The 24,077-nt window shown below is 43.2% G+C and overlaps 4 protein-coding genes across 4 annotated transcripts; all 4 read left to right on the top strand.

The window, feature by feature from the left end:
• Positions 1-1,667: 1,667 nt before the first annotated feature.
• On the top strand, positions 1,668-3,416 carry LOC123059487 (polyubiquitin-like). The gene is made up of 2 exons (XM_044482049.1): positions 1,668-1,917; positions 2,279-3,416. Exon 2 carries the CDS (start codon positions 2,283-2,285, stop codon positions 2,967-2,969), a length of 687 nt encoding a protein of 228 aa, XP_044337984.1. The 5' UTR covers positions 1,668-1,917; positions 2,279-2,282; the 3' UTR covers positions 2,970-3,416.
• An 8,409-nt stretch (positions 3,417-11,825) lies between these two features.
• LOC123059486 (polyubiquitin-like) lies at positions 11,826-13,572 on the top strand. Its single transcript, XM_044482048.1, has 2 exons — positions 11,826-11,951; positions 12,356-13,572. The coding sequence occupies exon 2, from the start codon at positions 12,360-12,362 to the stop codon at positions 13,125-13,127; it is 768 nt and encodes a 255-aa protein (XP_044337983.1). The 5' UTR covers positions 11,826-11,951; positions 12,356-12,359; the 3' UTR covers positions 13,128-13,572.
• Positions 13,573-15,346: 1,774 nt separating this feature from the next.
• On the top strand, positions 15,347-16,616 carry LOC123059488 (polyubiquitin-like). Its single transcript, XM_044482050.1, has 2 exons — positions 15,347-15,475; positions 15,783-16,616. Exon 2 carries the CDS (start codon positions 15,999-16,001, stop codon positions 16,461-16,463), a length of 465 nt encoding a protein of 154 aa, XP_044337985.1. The 5' UTR covers positions 15,347-15,475; positions 15,783-15,998; the 3' UTR covers positions 16,464-16,616.
• A 4,142-nt stretch (positions 16,617-20,758) lies between these two features.
• Positions 20,759-23,855, top strand: LOC123063537 (receptor-like protein kinase FERONIA). The gene is made up of 2 exons (XM_044487345.1): positions 20,759-20,880; positions 21,738-23,855. The coding sequence occupies exon 2, from the start codon at positions 21,894-21,896 to the stop codon at positions 23,652-23,654; it is 1,761 nt and encodes a 586-aa protein (XP_044343280.1). The 5' UTR covers positions 20,759-20,880; positions 21,738-21,893; the 3' UTR covers positions 23,655-23,855.
• The last annotated feature ends 222 nt before the right edge of the window (positions 23,856-24,077 follow it).

Here is a 24,077-nt window from a genome sequence, read left to right as displayed (position 1 = left end):
ATCAGACATCTTGCTACGCAATTCAGTCTTAATGATTTTCATCGATGAGAGGGCCCTTCTAACTGTTGGCACCAGTAGTAGCAATTGTGACTAATTGGCCGAGTTGGAGCCACTCATATATAAGTAAACATAACATCATCTCTAATGTTGGGGGCAATTTTGTCGCTGCTGCCGCCCGCTAGCCCTCACCCTCAGCCGCCGCTCGCTAGACAGTGCGCCCTGCGCGGCAGCGCCCACCCGCCCGCTTGCTCGACGCCGCCGCCGGTCCGCATCCTCCTGGCCAGCCGACGCCGCCGCGATAGGTTTGGGAGTGTCGAGTGGGGCGTGTGCGTCCTGTGCTTGCGAGAGGTACAATGCGTCGTTCTTGTGTTGGGCTCTGGCTCAACCGCTCTTGGCCCAACTGCCTCAATGGCCCATTAATCAGTCCCGAACGGGCCTTTTCTCAGCGTCTTTAGCGATTTTCCTAGAGACTCTAATTAGCATAGCCAGCGAATTAGCTTAGCCAGTGTCCGGCGAGACGAGATGCATACATATAAAACATGTTTTGCACCCAATTAAGGTATGGCAGCCGCCATATCTTGCCCACCGGGGGCCTCCGCCACTGGCCACGGAGGTGCGCGCATAGCAGAGGCACCACCAACCAAACAACCCGCATGGAATTAACGAACAACTGCGGTCAACAGGTCAACAGGTCTTCTCCAAGGTCAAGCCAAAGAGTCTCAAATCCCGGTCAGCTCTTATATTATGGAACAGAGAGAGTATATAAGAGAGCGATCTCCATGGCCAGCTCAGATCATCGCCACCTTAATGTGCTTGAGACAACATGTCGCCCCCGCAGGCACCACCAACGGGCCCGCCTGAGACTAGATTAGGCCCACACAACACATCTGCTACTGCCGAGCGCGCACGAGGAGAGTGATATATGAGACACAAAGACAGCCCATACCAATTAGGATGCAGACCGTCGGTGCATAAGGTACTGGATTGGAAAACAAGTATGTGAAGATGAAAGGGAACAAGGACGGACGCTTGGGACGAAATAGGACGAGTAAATCAGTAGTCAAAATGATCTAAAAATGATCTAAAAATTGAAGCGGACCTCATGCACCAAATTAACTACCATGCAAAAGAAATGCAATTTTTTCTAGTATTTGTTTTGATTTTTTTCTACCATGTAAAAATAATAACATTTTTTCAAAAATGCTGATAATAACATGGCATCACCCACGGTGATGAATAGATGATAGTATTACTCACTGTGGGCCAAGACCAATAGTGCTGTAGCGTTGCTCCTTCGCTCCAAAAGAAAACCGAATTCACCAAAAACAAAACATGTTAAGAAGCCAGCAACTCCTCTTACAAAAAAGCATTTTTTATAGAATTTAGGATGTTTATGAAATTTCAAAAAGCATAAATTAAAATTTTGTTTACAAAATTACAATAAATCATGAGATTTGATAAATGCACAATTCTCTAAAATATTTATAAATTTTTAAAAATATTCATGTGTTTTGTACAAAATATTAAAAACTAGGAAAACAAAAGAAACAGAAAAAAAGAAGCAGAAAGGCAAAACCCCCGACGAAAGAAGCAGCATGAATCCAGAAAAAGAAATGCACAAAAAGCAAAGGAAAACCGGGGTCAGGAAACCAATGAAAAAAATCGGCCGAAATGAGTGGGATCCGTGCAAGAAAAAAATGATATTCCAATTTTGTGACAGAAATTAATTAAGGGTGTATATATGTGCGATGGTATTGTAAAACCTAATCGATTGGACTGGACCCTATAAATAGAACGCCATCTATATATTCTATCCCCAACCCTAACTCTCGTACTGCTCCGGATCGATCTCCCTCCCTGCCTGCTCTCTCTCCAGCGGGAGCAACAAGCATCGACGTATGGTCGATCCACTTCAAGGTACAGAGCTGGTCATTGTTGTTTTGCGCCTTTCTATTCTATATATCCTATATACTACTAGCTAGAGGATCTCATGTCGGTATTTTCTAGGATTACATTGAATGGTTGCCCGATGGAATTTGTTCTTCATCTGGTAATCTCAGATAGAACTTAGAACAATGTTATAAACTGTTAATCATTAACTTTTCTTGGGAAGAAACTATCCTTATAAACTTATATGTACTGCTCAAGTGTGACTAGATTTCTCCTTTTGCTTATCCACGTACCTGCTGGAATTGTTGACGTTTTTGTGCATTGCTCTATAGCATAAATATATATAGTGTGTCTAACGACTGTCGGTGTTCGGTTGTTGCTCCTCCAGAACAATGAACATCTTTGTCAATAACCCCACCGGAACAGCGTTCCGGGTCTGGGTGCACCCATCAGACACCGTGTGTTCCGTCATGAAGAACATAGACAAGCGGTATCGCCTCATCTTCAATGGGGTGCAGCTACAGGATAACTGTAGATTGGCCGATTACAACATCCAGGAGGACTCCACTCTTGACCTTGAAGAGAAGATGCAGATTCACGTGATGGAGACGCTGATGGGCAACACCATCGACCTTGACTTCAACAGCCTAGACACTATCGACAGCGTGAAGGCCAAGATCTATCGCCTCAAGGGCTTTCCTGTAGATCAGCAGTGCCTCCTCTTCGCCGGCAAGCGTCTAGAGAACGGGAACCGCACCTTGGCAGACCACAACATATGCATGGAGTCCACGATACTCCTTGTCCTCCTCCCATATATTCCGAAAGGACACATGATGCAGATCTTCGTGAAGGGGATAACTGGGAAGACCATCACTCTCCAGGTTGGGAGCTCGGACACCGTCGATAGTGTCAAGGTGAAGATCTATGAGAGGAACCACGCCCCTTTCCCGAATGTGCAACGCCTCATCTTTGCTGGCAGGCAGCTGGAGGGAGGGCGCACCTTGGCGGACTCCAAGATTACAAAGCATTGCACCCTTCATTTGACTCTAGGGAGAGTATCAGGTGATACCACACACTAAATGCTCCCGTGATACCAATTTTGGAAAATCAATTTTAGATGTTCACAGCATATGTGACTACAACCCCTTTAAAAATCAGATCCAAATTCGAAAAACACATTAAGAAACAAAAATGAAAAATCTAGCATGAATAGTGTCACAAAAAGACAAAAGCCTATTCACATCTGGATTTGTCTTTTTTGTTTCTCAATGTGCATTTCGAATTTGAAGCTGAAATTTTTAGGTGCTGTTGACACATACCTTATGAACATTCATGATTTATCTCACAATTTTTTGAAGCATTTAAAATTAAGTTTTTTGAAATAGTATCATGGGAGCATTTAAGGTCTGGTATCACTAGATATTCTCCCCTCTAGGGAGAGTTTACGCCTTCGTGGTGGTTGAGATGCATGGATGGCTGTCCAACCACTAGTTTTATTTTTGCTGGAGTCTTCCATCCAGCTGACATTAGCGGTCTGTTGTGACTTATTAGTAAAAACTATAATTCTACTACTATTAGTATATGTTGCTCCAATCTTGTTGTTTTCAAGTACGGATGTGTTACCTGTTACTCCCTCCGTCCAGAAATACTTGTCATCAAAATAGATAAAAGGGGATGTATCTAGACGTGTTTTAGTTCTAGATACATCTCTTTTTATCCATTTTGATGACAAGTATTTTCGGGCAGAGGGAGTACAATAGTAGGAAAAAGCCCGGTAATGTCATTCGAAAAACGTTGCTACTCGCGCGGAGACCCTACATCGGTAGTATATACCGTTGAGGATATCACTTATCGTTATATCTCGATCGGTTGTGGATTAAATGATTAATCAGAAATCAGACGATTAATCGATTTTATCGGTTGACTATTATTTGGCCTTTTTTTCAAATCTCAAGTTTTCAGCACTAAAATATGCTATTTTCAATAAAAAATAATATTGGACAAAAGTATTACCTTGATTCCTTTCCTTTGAATCCTTGTACAATGACAGAAAAAAGGACAATTGTACATATTACATAACAAGATCTGCAAACACAAATACACAGTGTTAGGAATAGGCTCGATTTATCAGTATGTTCCCGATAAATCGTTTGGCAGAGGACCTCCTATATGATGCATTTTGCGTCATATAGGAACCTGACGCAGAGGGGGGGGGGGGGCTAACTGGGCCGGCCCACACGGTGCAAGGTGAAAACTGACGAACGCGAAAAACAGGAGTTTAAGGGATTTGAACCTGCCACCGCCCACTCATTTGTGGGCGTGCTGCTAGCCAAAGGGCCTTTCGACATATACTGACAGAAGTACAACACGATACTACAAGACCTAAAGACAGCCGCAAAACATAACACTTGAAAACAATCATGAACAGATTTCCAAAAAAATGGAGCAAAATTTTGTACTCCCTCCGTTCGAAATTACTTGTCGTGGAAATGGATGTATCTAGACGTATTTTAGTTCTAGATACATTCATTTTCGAGATAAGTAATTCCGAACGGAGGGAGTACTTCCAAACAATCCTTGACAAACACGACCAAATTTTCAAAAATTATGAATACATTCTAATTTTGAACAAAAAATTGAAATCCCTATTTTTTTTGAATTTAGACAACAACATTTTCAAATTAAGAACAAAATTTGAACATGGGATTTTTTTATTAAAATGCCGAATATTTTATGAATTTAGAGAACAAAATTTTGATATCAAGAACAAATTTGAATATGGGAACAAAAAAATGCGTAACATTTTTAATTTAGATATTTTTCCTTAAAATCGAGACCAACAATTTAACATGGGAACAAAAAAAATTCAAATTCCTCAACATTTTTTGAAATTAGAGAACAAAATTTGAAGTAAAGAACAATTTGAAAGTCCCAAATTTTTTTTGGAAACACGAACAATTTATTAATACATAAAAATGGAAACATTTTCAAAAACTCGAATATTCTATATGTTTTATGAATTTGCGATTACTTTTTTTAAAGAAGCAAACAAAAAGTCTGAACATCTAAGCATTTTTAGACTACTGACCATTTTTACAAATTTCTGAACAAAATTTAAAAAACAGGAACATTTTATGAAATTTCCAAAAATATTTGTAAAAATGCGAACATTTTGTAATTTTCTAAACATTTTATGAAAAAGGTAAAAAAATAAAATGCAAATTGAAATACAAAGAAACTAAAACAGGAAAGAAAAGAAAATAAACAGTTCATAAAAAAAGAAAATCGAAAAAAGGAGAGAAAAGAAAAGGAACAGGAAGACAAAAAGGATAAAAATAGAACAGAAAAAAATGACAGTTCAAGAACCTTCTAGAAGTTTCCCAAAACCGTAGAAAAATGGCTGAGAACCTCTAGAAAGTTTCCAAAACCGGGAACGCTGAAACAGGCCGGCCCAATCCAAACAACCGCTCTATCTCCTACGCGAAACAACGACATTTTGACGCAAAGCGCATCAAATAGGGATTTCTTGATAAATCGGCCCAAGGCACAACGTAATTATCAAGGCCGCGCTCTACCACTAAGCTAATAGCCCGTCGCGCGGCCCTCCCAAAGGAAGGCCTCCTACGCCAAAAGCGAGAAAAAATCCACCCCTTTTCTTTTGAGTAGCTTTCCCTAAATCCTTCTCCCTTGCATGTTGTTCTCATATTATGTGATTAGAAAAGACCCATTTCTTGTTTTCTTTGAGGTTAGGACTGGTTAGAACTCCCATTTCCCGATTGGAGGTTTGAGCTACTATGACAAACTTTTTTTCCCAAATAGTGGGTATGGGGAACCCACCGTACCAACACGATTGGATGGTATTACGAAATCGGACCCGTTATAACCCCGATTGGAAGGGCATGTCAGTTTGAGGACTTGTGATGGGTTTCCTTACAGGGAAGAGAGATATCAAGCCAGACAACTTCCCCTACTAACTACTGAATACAACCAAGGTGACCCGGAACAATTATTTCACTTGTTTCTAGTTTAAGAAGGACCTTGTGCGCGGTTCACGACTCCTGCATATTGTTCAATCGATCTCCGTGTCCTGTCAGTTCACTAAGTAGACTCACTCTAACGAGGAGCAGAAGAAGATCAAGTCGTGGACACGGGTAAAAAAGTGCCCGACGTCCGTCGGGGATGGAACTGGACGCACACCATGGTAAACAGAGCAAAATGTAACTCTCTGGAACTAGTTTGCACAAAACTTCATTTCAAACACTAATTGAAGCCACTTGATTCAAACACATTTTGAAACAAAAGTAATACATAATGCACTGCATAACATAAGTTTGAACTACTTGATTCAAAATATTCGATTCGAAGAACATATAACTACTTCTAACATACTAAACATAACTAACTGATCTTCTTCGGCCTCGAGCTTGTCCAAATCCACACCGTCATCACTGGATCTTTCCTCGTAAGAACCACACTACTAGGGAAATGCTTATACACCTGAGCTCACCAGTAGCGCTTTTAAAAAGCAAGCGTTGCTGCCAAATGGCAGTAGCGCTTGGGTAGGATTAGCGCTGCGAATATGATGATAGGAGTAGCGTTGTAGCTAGGAAACGCGCTACTACTAAAATTGCCATACCGTTCCAGGTATGCTAGGGATACTAGTAGCGCTCATTCGTTAAAAGCGCTACTGCTATTGATCTCAGCATTAGCGCTTTTTCCCTAACCAGCGCTACTGCTAAATTCAGTCCCAATAAGACCAAAGTTTAGTCCCACCTCGCTCCGCGAACAGAATATTTACCACCTCAAATATGGTGCTTCTCAAACCATCACAACCACTTGATCTTCATTAAACTCTATGTGTGTAGGATCTGTGGCCGCAATAGGAATCTTTACCAGTTCTTAAACTGAACCAGGGAAGATTCCTATTGAAAATTTAGATTCTACACAAAAAGATCATTGATGATCAATGTATTTTTGATTTTTTTTACATGCTTAGCCTTAGCAGTAGCGCGTTTTGCAGAAAGCCCTACTGCTATAGGTGTACTAGTAGCGCTTTTCCAGTTAAAAGTACTGCTGCTATAGATTTTAGCAATAGCGCTTTTCATGGACAAGCACTACCACTAAGGGCCCCTATCCAAACCGGCGCCCCGAGCGCGTCCACTCACTCTCGCCCTCACACTCTCTCATCGCCTCTGTCGCCTCCATCATCGTCGCCGCCGCCGTCCTCCCTCCTCCCTCCTCCTTCGTCGTCGTCATCCTTCTCCCCCCAAGGTCCCTCCCTCCTCCTCCCCTCCTCCTCCCTCTTTGCTGGCGGCCCCCTCCTCCTCCCTCTCCGCCGGCGGCCCCCTCCTCCTCCTCCCTCTCCGGCGGCCCCCTCCTCCTCCTCCTCCTCCTCCCTCCGGCGCTCGTCCTCCTCCTCCTCCCTCTTCCCCCCTCCTGCCCTGGCCCCAAAACTCACACTCATGCTTGCATGCTAGATTGTTGCAGATCACGAGCGGAAATTTAACCACCGCACATTTCTCTGCATACCGCAAACATAATAAAAATTATACATAAAGGTGAGACATTGATTGTAATGACATGATTCTTACAACGCTGCATAAAAGTAGTAAGATGTACCCAAATCGTAAAGGACATACGCAAAATGTGCATCAACGTACTATTTGAGAACACTTTGGTAATATGATCTTGAAATCTTATTTATATTTTTCAATGTTCTTGCTTGGAATAACATATGCACTAAGAACTCTACATAAACAACAACACAGAGAACATACCTCCAGATGTAGTGCTTCCGAACAACACAAGCATCACCAGTAAACAAGCAGTGGCAGACCTTCCATCCATTCTTGCTTGATACATTCCAACCAAAGAAAAGGGACAATATATAATATCATAAGGACATGGAACTACGTGGCTTCTATAAACTACTGCCAGAAAAAAGGACTATAAAAAGTGCATCTTTTAGGAAAGAATTACTGTTGATTATTGATTGATATGGACACATTTTTTATCAAGAAAGAATTATTGCTTGTTTCTTATGGACGAACCATTTATTAGGAAAGAGTTAGTGTGGATTATTGCTTGATATGGACACTTAATGCTCACTAAATCAAACCAAACCCAGTATACTGAGTGAACACCTTTCAATAAGTGAATGCATTGTATTGCTACATATTAAATCATCATGTTGAACTAAAAAATACATGGATTTTCCATATTTCAACAACAAAATAAAACACTCAATATGAAAAAAAAATATTACTAATATCATGAGATTGAGTAGTCACAAAGTTTACAATGATTGACAACAAAACCTATTATTTTTTGGTATATTATTTTTTTTAAATATAAATAAATACTTAAGGTCTAGCCTGCGCAATTGCGCGGATCACTTTGCTAGTTGAAGAAAGAAAGAAAAAACTCCTCAAACTGGCACCCTGGGTCCCTTCATAAATGGAGACAGCAGAAATCTCAATAATTGGAAGCATTGACACTGCCCTGCACATGCATGTGTACGGTTCCTTGGCCTGAATGAGCGTCGGATGACGCCAGTGCTTGAGGAGACACGGTTGGCACAAGAAATGTAGAAGAAACAGTGGTGACGCATGTATAAAGCCCACATGAGTAGTCTGCATGGGGACAACAGTTGATACAGTTTATGCCCCAGACGTCGTATTACCACCATGAATTCGGACGTTTTTTGCTCGCTTACTAGCATCTCTATTTGGTATATCCTCATCCCTGTTAGCACCATCAGCATGCCCATCATCATGGTTTTCCCAAATCCGAGGAATGAGGTCGTCATGAGCCATAAAATCATCATCCTCTAGCACAAACCGAAATGCACCCCAATTAAGTTTGACATAAGCAACAGAGGAGACTGAGGCTTCATCAGACCCATCATGTTTGACTAAAATATCCATGTCATAAACAGCCACCTGGATCCACACAATATCGTGTCAACGCAAGCAAACCAAGTCAACATCCTGAGTGGCACAAATACCTGATCCGACCGCCCACAGACTAAGGAAATGGCGTAGAGGTGGTGGAAATCGGTGACGTGCACCCAAACAAGCTGCAAGGGAAGTAGCGACGGAACCTCCTTGACATTCCATTCACTAAAAGCAATCTTCACGTCATGTGATTTGACATTATACTCAAACGTTGTCACATGCTGCAAAATCTCCACGGGACGGAAAGAAACTAAAAAAGCATTGGCTCCATGAGGCACGGCTTCCCACTTCCACGAAGTTTGAACCGCGGAGATTTTTGCAACCTCGGCCTCCACCACATAAGAAGACAAGGTTCTCCTTGAAGAGTGAGTCCAGAAGTTGCACAAACATTGTAATAACTATCAAATCAACCCACATTGCGCGAGGGAAATCCTTCGTCCCGTCCCTCGCGTCGTCCCTAGGGCGACTCGGGGGAGTCTAGGGTTATCCCCCGCCGCCACCCCCCACCCCCCACCGCCGCCACCGGAGACGACCGCCGGGAAAGCCCGAGCGGGCGCCGGGGAAGGTGGCGGCGGGGTATTCGGCGCTCCTTTCCCGCGGAGGCCCTCGGTTCCAGGGGCGGCGGCCCCTGCTTGCGTGGCGTGCGGCGTGCCTGAGGGATCTTCCCATGCCAGATCTGGAGGTATTGCCCCCCTCCCTTCCATGCATCCCTTCCCAGTCCCCGGTTGGGTTTTGGATCTTGCCGGATCCACCTCCGGTGTGTTCTGGTGGAGCAGATCGGGGTCCGAGGGAAACCTTGGCCGCCTTGGCTGGGCGGCAGCAGCGACGCCGCCTTTTGGCGCCGCTTTCCTCCTTGGGGGCGCTGCTGAGGACACCATCTCTCCACTTCGACCCATGTCTGGGTGAAAGCCCAAGATCCGATGCGGATCGGGCGTCGGTGGCGCCCCGTCTTCCTGGAGGCGGCGCCAAAGACATTGGGATCGGATGGGAGGGTCTGCAGGTGAGGGGTGGGGGTGTGTTGCCTCCCTTTTCGGTGGAGCGGTGTTTCTTTCTGCATATTCTTGGCGGCGGCTCTTGGCGGTATGGAGCAGCGGAGGCTTGGCGTCAGATGTGTGGTGACGGACACGCGCAGGAGGTCGACGCTGTCTGGCGTCGTGGTGGCGTCGGCGGCAGCGAGACCGGGCAACACCGGTGCAGCAGTACAGCTCTGAAGATGGATATGTGGCAGGTGGCTGTGGCGGCCTCATACCCGGCAGGCGTCCTGGTTGAGGAGCACGCTGGACTGGTGGGTGCCCATACCCGGCAAGCGTCCTGGTTGGGACCTCAGGTCTTAGATGTTAGGTTTGGCTGCGAGATCTGTTTGGTATTAGGTCCAGACCATCAGCGCCCCTTCATCAGCTAGATAGGAGTAGCGACAGAGGTTGCTCAGATGGTGGCTTTGGTCTTACTGTTGTACGACTTTGTAAGGTCTTGTGTTCATAATTAATAAATTGGCCGTATGCATCATCTAGATGCAGAGGCCGGGGGTATTCCTCCTTTTCTAAAAAAAATGGCGGCTGGCATTGATTGCTTGAGAACAGGGTAGCGGTGCATATGATGCTTGTAGTTGGTGCAAATGCGACAAAAATGAACCACGGTGCAATCCTTAGATAGATGGTCATATGAACTGCATTTGAAACACCAAAGACCCGTTTTTTTACTCTTCGTCAGGTGGCTAGTAGTGTCAAAAGAGGCCGAAGTCGCCGCATTACCGTCTAGGGCTGATTGAGTTTGAGCGGTGGGGGCAACCGTAACTGACAACGACGGGAACGCCGGTGAAGAGCACACATCGCCGGGGGGGGGGGGGGGGGGGTTCAACACTAGCAGTTGCAGCATCACGACGCCCCCCTTGAGCTTGTTCTTGGGATGACGAGTGGGAAGTGCTTTAGGCGCTTGTTGGTTGTTAGCACCGAAGATGACTGGCGCCGAGGGCCATTGGACGAATGGTGTAGAGATGGAGGTCCAGCAGCCATACCAAAGCCGGCAGACAGTCTAGGCTTTGAAGGGTAAGTTGGAGTTGTTTGTCCTGTCGGCAGGGTCATCGCATGTGCGAGCTGTGAATGAATTTTTAGGTATTTAATTGGGATAAATGAATTTTGATTTCTAAAAAGGTGTAAATGAATTCTTAAAAAAATATGAAACTTGGCATGATCACATGGCATGCCCATGTGGTGTGTGTGGTAAAAAATGAGAGAGTTGAGCAAAAATTGTGATGCACTTCTCTTAGAAACTGAACAGCATCCGGGAAATTATTCTAAAATAAATTAAGACTACTATTTATTAATTTTCTGGGAAGTATTCATACATGTGGCAACTATTTTCTTAAAAATAATAACATATCTTTCAAAAATACTGATAATAACATGGCATCACCCACGGTGATGAATAGATGATAGTATTACTCACTGTTGGCCAGGACCAATAGCGCTGCAACGTTGCTCCTTTGGTCCAAAAGAAAACCGAATTCACCAAAAAAAAAAGGTTAAAAAGCCAGCAACTCCTTACAAAAAAGCATTATTTTATAGAATTTATGGTGTTTATGAAATTTCAAAAATCAGAAATTATTTTTTTACAAAATTACAATAAATCATGAGATTTGAAAAAATGCATAATTCTCTAAAATATATATATTTATTTTTAAAAAATATTAATGTATTTTGTAAAAAATGTTTAAAAAATAGGAAAACAAAAGAAACAGAAAAAACAAGCAGAAAGGGAAAAACCCCGACGAAAGAAGCAGCATGAATCCAGAAAAAGAATCACACAAAAAGCAAAGGAAAACCGGGGTCAGGAAACCAATGAAAAAAATCGACCAGAATGAGTGGGATCCGTGCAAGAAAAAAAATGATATTCCAATTTTGTGACAGAAATTAATTAAGGGTGTGTATATGTGCGATGGTATTGTAAAACCTAATTGATTGGACCGGACCCTATAAAAAGAACGCCATCTATATATTCTATCCCCAACCCTAACTCTCGTACTACTCCGGATCGCGATCTCCCTCCCTGCCTGCTCTCTCACCGGCGGAAGCAACAAGCATCGACGTGTGGTCGATCCACTTCAAGGTACGTACGGAGCTGTTCATTGTTGTTTTGGGCGTATCCATATTCTATGCTACTAGTGCGAGGATCTCATGTCGGTGTTTTCTAGGATTACATTGGATGGTTGTCTGATGTAATTTGTTAATTGTTCATCTAATTATCAGTTACTCCCTCCGTCTTACTAAATCAGCGACACTTATTTTGGAAGGGAGAGAGAGTAGATCTTAAGACAACGTTATAAACTGTTCAGCATCAGCTTTTCTTGGGAAGAAACTATCTTTATACGTACTGCTCAACCTTTGTGACTTGATTTCTCCTGTTGCTTAACTGCGTACGAGCTTGAACCGTTGACGTTTTTTTGCATTGCTCTATAGCCTTAAATATATAAGTGTCTAACGACTGCCAGTGTTCGGTTTTTGCTCATCCAGAACAATGAACATCTTTGTCAATAACCCCACCGGAACAGCGTTCCGGGTCTGGGTTCACCCATCAGACACCGTGTGTTCCGTCATGGAGAACATCCACAAGCGGTATCGCCTCATCTTCAATGGGGTGCAGCTACAGGATAACTGTAGATTGGCCGATTACAACATCCAGGAGGACTCCACTCTTGACCTTGAAGAGAAGATGCAGATCCACGTGATGGAGACGCTGATGGGCAACACCATCGACCTTGACTTCAACAGCCTAGACACTATCGACGGCGTGAAGGCCAAGATCTATCGCCTCGAGGGCTTTCCTGTAGATCAGCAGTGCCTCCTCTTCGCCGGCAAGCGTCTAGAGAACGGGAACCGCACCTTGGCAGACCACAACATATGCATGGAGTCCACGATACTCCTTGTCCTCCTCCCATGTATTCCGAGAGGACACATGATGCAGATCTTCGTGAAGGGGATAACTGGGAAGACCATCACTCTCCAGGTTGGGAGCTCGGACACCGTCGATAGTGTCAAGGTGAAGATCTATGAGAGGAACCACGCCCCTTTCCCGAATGTGCAACGCCTCATCTTTGCTGGCAGGGCAGCTGGAGGGAGGGCGCACCTTGGCGGACTCCAAGATTACAAAGCATTGCACCCTTCATTTGACTCTAGGGAGAGTATACCACACACTAAATGCTCCCGTGATACCAATTTTGGAAAATCAATTTTAGATGTTTCAAAAAATACTGATTTTTTTTGTGGATGTTCACAGCATATGTGACTACAACCCCTTAAAAAATCAAATCCAAATTTGAAAAACACATTAAGAAACAAAAATGAAAAATCTAGCATGAATAGTGTCACAAAGACAAAAGCCTATTCACATCTGGATTTGTCTTTTTTGTTCTCAATGTGCATTTCGAATTTGAAGCTGAAATTTTTAGGTGCTGTTGACACATACCTTATGAACATTCATGATTTATCTCACAATTTTTTGAAGCATTTAAAATTAAGTTTTTTGAAATAGTATCATGGGAGCATTTAAGGTCTGGTATCACTAGATATTCTCCCCTCTAGGGAGAGTTTACGCCTTCATGGTGGTTGAGATGCATGGATGGCCGTCCAACCACTAGTTTTATTTTTGCTGGAGTCTTCCATCCAGCTGACATTAGCGGTGTGTTGTGACTTATGAGTAAAAACTATAATTCTACTACTATTAGTATATGTTGCTCCAATCTTGTTGTTTTCAAGTACAGATGTGCTACCTGTTTCAATAGTAGGGAAAAGCCTGGTAATGTCATTCCAAAAACATTGCTACTCGCGCGGAGACCCTACATCGGTAGTATATACCGTTGAGGGTATCACTTATCGTTATATCTCGATCGGCTGCGTATTAAATGATTAATCGGAAATCAGACGATTAATCGATTTTATCGGTTGACTATTATTTGGCCTTTTTTTTCAAATCTCAGGTTTTCAGCACTAAAATATGCTATTTTCAACAAAAAATAATATTGGACAGAAGTATTACCTTGATTCCTTTCCTTTGAACCCTTGTACAATGACAGAAAAAAGGACAACTGTACATATTACATAACAAGATCTGCAAACACAAATATGCTCGTAGTTGTTGCAAATGCGACAAAAATGAACCACCGTGCAATCCTTAGATAGATGGTCATATGAACTGCATTTGAAACACCAAAGACCCAATTTTTTTACTCTTCGTCAGATGGCCAATAGTGTCAAAAGAGGCCGAAGTCGCCGCATTACCGTCTAGGGCTGATTGAGTTTGAGTGGTGGGGGCGACCGTAACTGACAACGACGGGAACGCCGGTGAAGAGCACACATCGCCGGGGGGGGGGGGGGGGGGGGGGGGTCAACACTAGCAGTTGCAGCATCACGACGTCCCCCTTGAGCTTGTTCTTGGGATGACGAGTGGGAAGTGCTTTAGGCGCTTGTTTGTTGTTAGCACCAGATGACCGGTGCCGATGGCCATTGGACGAACGGTGTAGAGGTGGAGGTCCAGCAGCCATACCAAAGCCGGCAGACAGTCTAGTCTTTGAAGGGAAAGTTGGAGCTGTTTGTCCTGTTGGCAGGGTCGTCGCATGTGCGAGCTGTGAATGAATTTTTAGGTATTTAATTGGGATAAATGAATTTTGATTTCTAAAAAGGTGTAAATGAATTCTTAAAAAAATATGAAACTTGGCATGATCACATGGCATGCCCACGTGGTGTGTGTGGTAAAAAATGAGAGAGTTGCGGAAAAATTGTGATGCACTTCGCTTAGAAACTGAACAGCATCCGGGAAATTATTCTAAAATAAATTAAGACTACTATTTATTAATTTTCTGGGAAGTATTCATACTTGTGGCAACTATTTTCTTAAAAATAATAATATATCTTTCAAAAATACTGATAATAACATGGCATCACCCACGGTGATGAATAGATGATAGTATTACTCACTGTTGGCCAGGACCAATAGCGCTGCAGCGTTTCTCCTTCGGTCCAAAAGAAAATCGAATTCACCAAAAAAAACAGGTTAAAAAGCCAGCAACTCCTCTTATGAAAAAGCATTATTTTATATAATTTAGGATGTTTATGAAATTTCAAAAATTGTAATTTAATTTTTTATACAAAATTACAATAAATCATGAGATTTGAAAAAATGCATAATTCTCTAAAATATTTATATTTTTAAAAAAATATTCATGTATTTTGTAAAAATGTTTAAAAACTAGGAAAACAAAAGAAACAGAAAAAAACAAGCAGAAAGGCAAAAACCCCGACGATCGAAGCAGCATGAATCCAGAAAAAGAAACGCATAAGAAGCAAAGGAAAACCGGGGTAAGGAAACCAATGAAAAAATCGGCCAAAATGAGTGGGATCCGTGCAAGAAAAAAAATGATATTCCAATTTTGTGACAGAAATTAATTAAGGGTGTATATATGTGCGATGGTATTGTAAAACCTAATAGACTGGACCGGACCCTATAAAAAGAACGCCATCTATATATTCTATCCCCAACCCTAACTCTCGTACTACTCCGGATCGCGATCTCCTTCCCTGCCTGCTCTCTCTCCGGCGGAAGCAACAAGCATCGACGTGTGGTCGATCCACTTCAAGGTACAGAGCTGGTCATTGTTGTTTTGGGCGTATCCATATTCTATGCTACTAGCTAGTGCGAGGATCTCATGTCGGTGATTGCTAGGATCATCTCAGTTTTAGATCTTAGGACAACGTTATAAACTGTTCATCACTAACTTCTTTTGGGAAGAAACTATCTTTATATGTACTGCTCCACCTTGTGACAAGATTTCTCCCGTTGCTTAAGTACGTACCTGCTGGAATTGTTGACGTTTTTGTGCATTGCTCTATAGCTTAAACATACAAGTGCCTAACGACTGCCGGTGTTTGGTTTTTGCTCATCCAGAACAATGAACATCTTTGTCAAGAACCCCACCGGTAGAACCATCCGGGTCTGGGTGCACCCATCAGACACCTTCCGTTCCGTCAATGAGAAGATATCCAGAAGCGGTATCACCTCATCTTCAATGGGGTGCAGCTAGAGGATGACAGTACATTGGCCGATTACAACATCCAGCAGGACTCCACTATTGACCTTGAAGAGAAGACGCAGATCTACGTGATGGAGACACTGATGGGCAGGATCATCAACAACCTTGACGTTGACATCCTAGACACTATCGACCGTGTGAAGGCCAAGATCTATGCCCTCCAGGGCTTCCCCATAGATCAGCAGTGCCTCATCTTCGCTGGCAGGCGCCTAGAAAACGGGAACCGCACCTTGGCAGACCACAACATCTGCAAGGAGTCCACAATACTCCTTGTCCTCCACCCGTGTATTCCGAGAGGAGACATGATCCAGATCTTCGTGAAGGTGCTGACTGGGAAGACCATCACTCTCGAGGTTGGGAGCTTGGACACCATTGATAGCGTCAAGGTGAAGATCTATGAGAGGAACTACGCCCCTTTCCCGAAGGAGCAACGCCTCATCTTTGCTGCCAGGCAGCTGGAGAGTGGCACCTTGGCGGACTACAAGGTTCATGAGGAGTGCACCCTTCATTTGTGTCTACGTCTTCGTGGTGGTTGAGATGGATGGATGGCCGTGGCAACCACTAGTTTTATTTTGCTGGAGTCTTCCTTCCGGGTGAAATTTGTGGTGTGTTTGTGACTTATGAGTAAAACTAACATTCTAGTGTGTTAGAATATCTTGCTCCAGTCTTGTTGCTTTCAAGTAGGGATGTGTTACCAGTTACGATGTAGTATCATTTATTAGTACTGAGATACTTTTTTTGTTTGAAATGAGAGGATTTATGCGTTCATTAAAAAGAAAAGAGTTACTCAGTTAATTAAAGAAAACCGAGCGAAAACAAGATTGCCCAGTTATGAGTGAAAACATAATGAAACCATCACAACTGATGAGCGGCACACACATACCCTACGCACACTCCTCCAAAGAGGGCCTCACCGAGACAGCACAGAGGCGTCATCATCATCACTCAACACTTAGAGGCATCATCGCCATCCAAAATCTTGAGCAAACGACTCAGACTTCGTCGTAGGCGATCATCGACTCAACGCACACCATAATTTTGATTTTCGGCTGAAAAAATCCAATTTCGGCCATCTCGGCTTGGGGCGGAAAAGTACCTTTCGGCCTAGTCAAAAATTTGGTCAAATTTCATTCAAAATCTAACTTTGATTTTGCAATTTCGTCCAAGGTTTTGTGGAAATTTTTTAAATGACTGAAACTCGGCCATCTTGGCTTGGGCCAGAAAAAACCTAAAATCTGACGCACAGTGGAGGCTATGTGGAGTTGTATGAAGATCCGCGTCAAAACTCAGCCATCTACAACCAGACAGCGAGTCATGGTCTTCCGGCCCATTATTCGGATTCATGTTTTAGCTAAGATTTTCACCAAGGCTCTTGCGTTGCAGGTGAGTCCTATGTTGAATATGCTCATTATGGTGAATCGAAGGGCATTCATCCGGAGACGATCAATCCAATATAATTTCCTACTGGTCGATCAATAGGTCAATTTGTTTCATTGTCGCAAGGTCCCTCCCATATAAATTAAATTGGAAATGGTGCGAGCTTTTTATTCCATCTAGTGGCCTCTATTGATGTAAGTCTTAGAGAAGAGGTGTTTTGGGCCAAGATGGTGTTCTTGAGTTTCTCTGCTTCTTACCACGGCAAGTTCAAAGATGTTGATGAATGGTAAACCGGGCCATCGTATTTGGCACGCGCACAGGTTGAGGTAGGGAGATCCCCTCTTGCCCTCTTGTTCCTTCGGATCATGGATGTTCTTACGATGGTGGACAAGGCAGAGGCTGCTGGTGTGTTCGAACCGCTGGATAGATGGGGTGTGCGTCATCGCCTGTCGCTATAAGTAGATGATGCAGTGCCTTTCCTCAAACCAAAAGAGAGCGAATTGCTGTCTATGAAAGAGCTTCTGGCGCTGTTTGGTGATGCTACTGGACTAATGGCGAACTTGTAGAAATGTGCAATCTCATCAATTCGCTATTTGGGGGTTTGGGGGGGGGGGGGGGGGGGGGGGGGGGTTGCATGTTCTCGCGGCTTCTCTTCCCGAAACCGTCCAAGGCCGCAAGAGTGCTACACCGGACGCACCAGACTATATTTCAGTAAATCTCATGAATCATAGGAACATTTTTTTGTTAAATAAAATGTGCCTTTTTCTATATTCGTAGGACCTTACAAGGGTACGTTAGTTTAGTTTGAAGAGAGATGGCAATGATTAATGATTCAAACTCTGTAATGTTATATTTTCCATAGAAACATGTGGTACTGCACATCTACAAGAATACTACTCCCTCTGTAAACTAATATAAGAGTGTTTAGATAACTACTTTAGCATTCTAAACGCTCTTATATTAGTTTACGGAGGGAGTAGTATTTATTAATTTTGTGGCTGAAAATTAATTATGGCATATTTTAACACGACAGCATGCCTTGTTAAACCAGGTCTAGGACGTCATCATCAGACAAGCCACACGACTACCGGAGACCTTGATCACCGCCATCTCCTCGCCGTGCAGCTCCATCGCCGAAGCAGCCTATCCGCCATAAATAAACAGTACCTTAGTGACTGAATGCATACTGCACCGCGGTGACCACGCCCAGGGCAGGTTGATTGCATGCCTCACATCAACCCCCGGTTGTTCAAGCCTAGCTTGCTTGGTGGACGATAGATAGGGGCATGCATTTTGTGCATCATTAAACCCTTGCAACAGGAGCATACATTCTGACTATTAAACATCACCAATTCACCAAGCAACTCCATCGTGACTAGCAATGATACGGTATACGAAGGTAGCGAGCTGTACGCTTCGTTTATGGACCAGCTCCCATACAGAGCCAGCAGGTTCAGGGACACAAACAGCCCAGGGGAAGGGAAACCTGACTCGGGACAAAACAGAAAACCAGCGCATGCATTCAGCAGAACCAAAACGGCGGCCAGGAAGGCCGATAACCCAACCCACAAGCTAGGCCCGACCAACGGCCGAATGTAACACTCGAGACGAAACCAACTGGTGGTCTCTGCAAGAAGACGGTCGACCTGCGAGTTACATCAGCAGGCTGTCAGAGAAGCTCAGCTTCTAAAACTCAAACAAGCAATAGTGCACCACATATCATCGCACAGATAAAAGCGCCGAGGCGCAAATCCAAATAACAGGACAGGAGAAGAAAACACCATCAACACTCTCCTTAAGCTACAAAAAGGAAAAGAGCGTTCAATTGGGCCATTTTGATTATCTTTTCTGAAGTTGTTCCCTCATAGGAATTCTGTTCTTCAGAGGAATCTGAAGCCCTCAAAGCATTTTCACAGGAGTATCTTAGCCTTGTATAACACTCCCATGAAACAAAAGTCAAAGAGCTCGATGCATATCTTAGCCGTGTATAGGAGTGATGTAGCAAACAGCGGATATAATCATCCTACTCAGTAAGGTAAAATCTCCCCTAAGATGCTCATCCGTTCAGACAACTCTCCCAACTCCAGTCCAGACACACCCAAGGATGTAGCTGGACGCTTATTGTCTACAAATATTCCTCCATCAAGCTAGATAAGCACACTATGCGTGTGCTTAATTATGTAACATGTTCAGACTATGTACATTCAAAACAACCCTTTTTTATTCGTTGAAAGAAAACAAACCTGCTTTTTTATTTCATTGAAAACAACCCTCTTTAATTTTGTTGAAAACGATCCTTGCAATTAAGCACAGGCTTCATCGATGTCTTGAGGTACATAAACCCCATGCATGCTAGGCCTGATATTTTGCGTGGACTCTACACCTCGTTTCATTGTAGCCACAAAATATGGGTCCAATTGTTCAGATAACGTGATGTGGACTATTATGGTAGCATGAAAGAAGCCTGCAAGTAAATATATAAGATATTTCCTTTTTGTGTGTGTGCCGCGGGGGGGGGGGGGGGGGGGGGGGGGGGGGGGGGGGGGGGGGGATTAATTTTCTATTTGGATTCTGATTTATTTTAATAGTCAAGGTCATCCATCGTATTCGCTTCTTTGCTACAATACAAATTATAAATCCAAATATAAACAAAAAAAGTCACTTTCTATAGAGTTATCAATTCTGGAGATACCATTCAGGGCAATTTGCAAGTCAGTCATGAAAGTTATTGATTTGTTTTGTCCGGCATGCCATTGAGCAGAGTGCCGGTCTTTGTATTGTTTGTTTGCTATAAAATCCTCTTGCATTTTCCGTTTTCTCGATCACACCTTCTTCCTTAGTTTCTTGTCCCTATTTCAGATTTAAGGATGTGGTCAGGTCAGTTTAGTACATTTCATAATATAAGTATTTCTTTCTTGCATTTTCCGTTTTCTCGATCACACCTTCTTCCTTAGTTTCTTGTCCCTATTTCAGATTTAAGGATGTGGTCAGGTCAGTTTAGTACATTTCATAATATAAGTATTTCTTTTCTTTCTTTCTACGTGGAATAGAACATAATTTTGTACAAAAGAATGCATGCACATGTATTTTACCATGTTCCAGCCAAGTATTTTCAAACAGTAGAAGTACCTAAACTATAATGGGTGTATGTATGGAATAGAGCATAAATTTTACTGAAGTGTCATGTTCCTGCTGTCGAGGTGTGATATGGAATGGTGAGAGCACACAATATGAGATGATAATTAAAACAACTGAATTCTCAGATAGGAAAGGATTTAAACATACTTTATAAGCATGATTACAAGCCAATCTTTCGAGGGCGCATAAATTTGATGTGCTGAAATCAGTAGAAGCTAAAAACAGAAATACTACATGTAAAAAGAAAATAGTTATTCATCGTATTTTGTACAAAGCATAGGTACTTGTTTGTCAAACTCCACTGCATTTATCCTCCGTTTTCTGATCGCCTGGTCCTTAGACCACCAACCCAAGGCGTAGCTACACTGCCAATGATGTATCATCCGTCCTGTAGACATTCGACCTTGTCTTCACTGGCAACTTCAGCTATCTTATCAGGTACACGCAACCTTATGATTTCTTCAATCCCTTCTTTGATTACTTCTCTTTATTTGTGCACTCCTTGAGATTTGTTAGCATAATAATGGATGCTAAACTTAATCTCTATTATGGGAGGTGTTATGGAGCATGTTAGGATTAAGTAACTGGAACCGCAAGAGGCACGACAGCACCTTAATGGCTGCCGTGCTTCAGGGGCAGGGGAGGACTCGAGAAAGGACACCGGGATTAGATCAGTTCTTTTACAGAAAGGATTAGATCAGTTTATTCCCTGCTTAATTGTAACAAGTACAAGTGGACCTCCTTATATAGAGCTAATATGTAAAGATAGCAACTACTAAAACGCTACCAACTAATAATATATATCTCTAATTTTTGGGATATCTCTCTAGCCATACAACATATACAGAACAGGAGGGCGTATCCCAAGATTTAGTGCATACTAAAATCATAGGTGCATGACTGGTAAGATAAATTGGAGAATTATAGTGCATACTCAAATCCCCGGCTGTAATGATGTTCCTATTTACATAAAACATGATGAGATGGTAATTTGAATGGAAGTTTGTCATCTTATGGCAACCATAATATGCTTTTTGACTGGGAAACACATCTGCTACTCCCATGTTCCAACAGCAAGTAGTCTTGACTTGTTTTCAAATTATTAGCTTTCTACGGCTCTTGTAGGGTTTGTAATTTGTAGTTGGTGGTTAGACATAAAGTCCTTCATAACTGTCCTAGTCTTTTCAAACGCTATGGTGGGTCATTTTCTTGTTGACTAATATTGGTGTAAATCAGGTTAGTCCTCAACTCAGTTTGCAATTAATTCTTTTTGTCCTTCTTTTCTGCATATTCAGGTCAGGTCCTGTTGCACATTCACCAGAAAGCAAGAAAAGGATAGAAAATGAACTTTGTTCCGCTAATTCTTGAAAACTCTGCATTTGCTTGATACATTTGCTCTTGGAACAATATATCAAAGAAGAGAAGGTCCCAGGCATTAGATCTTGACAGACATGAGCAATGGCTTACTCAATCCATCATTCCAGATATTTGCCTACCTATGCCTTGCACTGATAGCTCTCTTGTTTCCCGTGGTGTCTGCCGACTGGAAAGGCTCTGAACAGTTCAGCGTAAGCTGTGGTACCACCAGCAATGCCAGTGATTCTGATGGTCGAACATGGTATGGGGACGCTAACTATGGGTTAGATTTTCCTGGCTTTTCAGCCAAGGCATCATACCAGGACCCTTCACTTCCTTCCCCAGTACCTTACATGACTGCTCGCATCCTCACTTCGAATTTCACATATCCTTTTGGGTTTGGCCCTGGCCGCATGTTCCTTCGGCTCTACTTCTATCCAACTTCTTATGCTGAACATACTGCTGCAGATGCCTTGTTTAGTGTCACTGCAGGGATCCATAGCCTTCTAAGTGACTTCAATCCTTTCCAGACTGCTCAGGCCATGGGTCGCACTTACCTCATCCGTGAATACTCCTTGAATGTTACTTCAGATCAACTCAATGTCACATTTTCCCCATCAACACACCATGCTGGGTCTTATGCGTTTGTGAATGGCATCGAAATTGTGCACACTCCTGACATTTTCACGATGCCAGTGCCAAGATTCACGAATGGTGGGAACCCAGATCTATTCCCAATTTCCTCTAGCATAGCCCTTGAAACAATGTACCGTCTTAATGTTGGGGGTACGACGCTCCCTGCGAGATATGATAATGGCTTTTACCGCTCATGGGAAGATCACGGCCGCTATATTTCTGGATCTTCAGTTGGCTTGAATTTGTTCAAAAACAGAAATGTCACAATCAGTTACCCACTTCGCATGCCGGATTACATAGCACCAATCTATATCTATGAGACAGCAGTATCCATGGGGAGAGATGCAGGTATCAACATGGGGTACAATCTTACATGGATTTTGCTTGTCGATGCAGGGTTCTACTACCTTCTGAGGTTCCATTTCTGTGAGATCCAGTATCCAATAACCAAGGTAAACCAGAGGAGTTTCTTCATATACATCAACAACCAGACAGCAGTGGAGCAGATGGATGTCATTCTTTGGAGCGGAGGAATCGGTATACCAGTTTACACCAACTACGTTGTTGTCACAGTTGGTCATGGTCAGACAGATCTGTGGGTAGCACTCCACCCTGATCTCAGTAGCCGACCACAATATTATGATGCAATTCTAAATGGCCTGGAAGTATTCAAGCTACAGGATAACAGCAATAATAATCTTGCAGGTGTCAACCCTACACCCAAGCAAAATCGTGATAGGGCAGCATCTCATGGTCAAGATAAAACAAATGCTAGAATCCCAGCGATCATTGGTGGTGGAGCTGCTTCTGGTGTCTTGGCTTTGTTCATTTCCAGTTTCTGCATTTATGTTATGTACAGGCGGAAGAAAACTAACTACACTCATGGCAAGACCAATGGGCATCCTCCCAACGGAGATAGAGAATTGCTATTGGCCACCTCGCACTCGAAGGATTTGAAGCTTTGCCACAACTTCTCGTTCAAGCAAATCCAGGAAGCCACCAACAACTTCGATGAGACCTTTCTCCTAGGCAAAGGTGGGTTTGGGAATGTATACCACGGTCAGATAGCTGGTAGGCTGAAGGTGGCAATCAAGCGTGGTAACCCTCAGCCCCAGCAGGGCATCCAGGAATTTCAGAATGAAATTGAGATGTTGACCAATCTCCGGCATCGCCACCTTGTGTCCACTAGTAGAAAAAGGGTCAAATGTAAAGCACATTAGTGCCGGTTTGTATTTGAGCCGGCACTAATGTATACATTAGTGCCGGTTCCAACGGCTAGCCGGGCCCCTTTCATTAGTACCGGTTCGTGACGAACCTTTATCACCGGTTCGTGCCACGAACCGGTGCTAATGAGAGTGGTGGCAGGATGTTGTCAGAATGGGGCCCCTCCAGCCTCTTTAGTACCGGTTCTTGGCACAAACCGGTACTAAAGGTCATCCTACATAAACCCTTCGTCCACCCGAGCTTGCTCTGTTCTTCCCCTTTCCCCTCTCCTCTCTGTTCTTCCCCTCTTCCTCTCGAGCTTATCACATATTTTGCCCAAAATTTGTAAGATTTGAAGGCCCCCATCCATTCAAATGATCACAAAGGTTAGCAACTTTGTCCTTTCATCTCTCATTGCTAGATTAGCTCTTGTAATGCTT

Source organism: Triticum aestivum, chromosome 3A (genome assembly GCF_018294505.1).
Source record: "Triticum aestivum cultivar Chinese Spring chromosome 3A, IWGSC CS RefSeq v2.1, whole genome shotgun sequence".
In the NCBI taxonomy this organism is placed as follows: Eukaryota; Viridiplantae; Streptophyta; class Magnoliopsida; order Poales; family Poaceae; genus Triticum; species Triticum aestivum.
This window is presented reverse-complemented; position numbering and strand designations above follow the sequence as displayed.

What these genes read in the sequence shown, in the direction of transcription:
- LOC123063537 (XM_044487345.1), top strand. Translation starts at nt 21,894, where the DNA reads ATGAGCAATGGCTTACTCAATCCATCATTCCAGATATTTGCCTACCTA.
- LOC123059488 (XM_044482050.1), top strand. Translation starts at nt 15,999, where the DNA reads ATGGAGACACTGATGGGCAGGATCATCAACAACCTTGACGTTGACATC.
- LOC123059487 (XM_044482049.1), top strand. Translation starts at nt 2,283, where the DNA reads ATGAACATCTTTGTCAATAACCCCACCGGAACAGCGTTCCGGGTCTGG.
- LOC123059486 (XM_044482048.1), top strand. Translation starts at nt 12,360, where the DNA reads ATGAACATCTTTGTCAATAACCCCACCGGAACAGCGTTCCGGGTCTGG.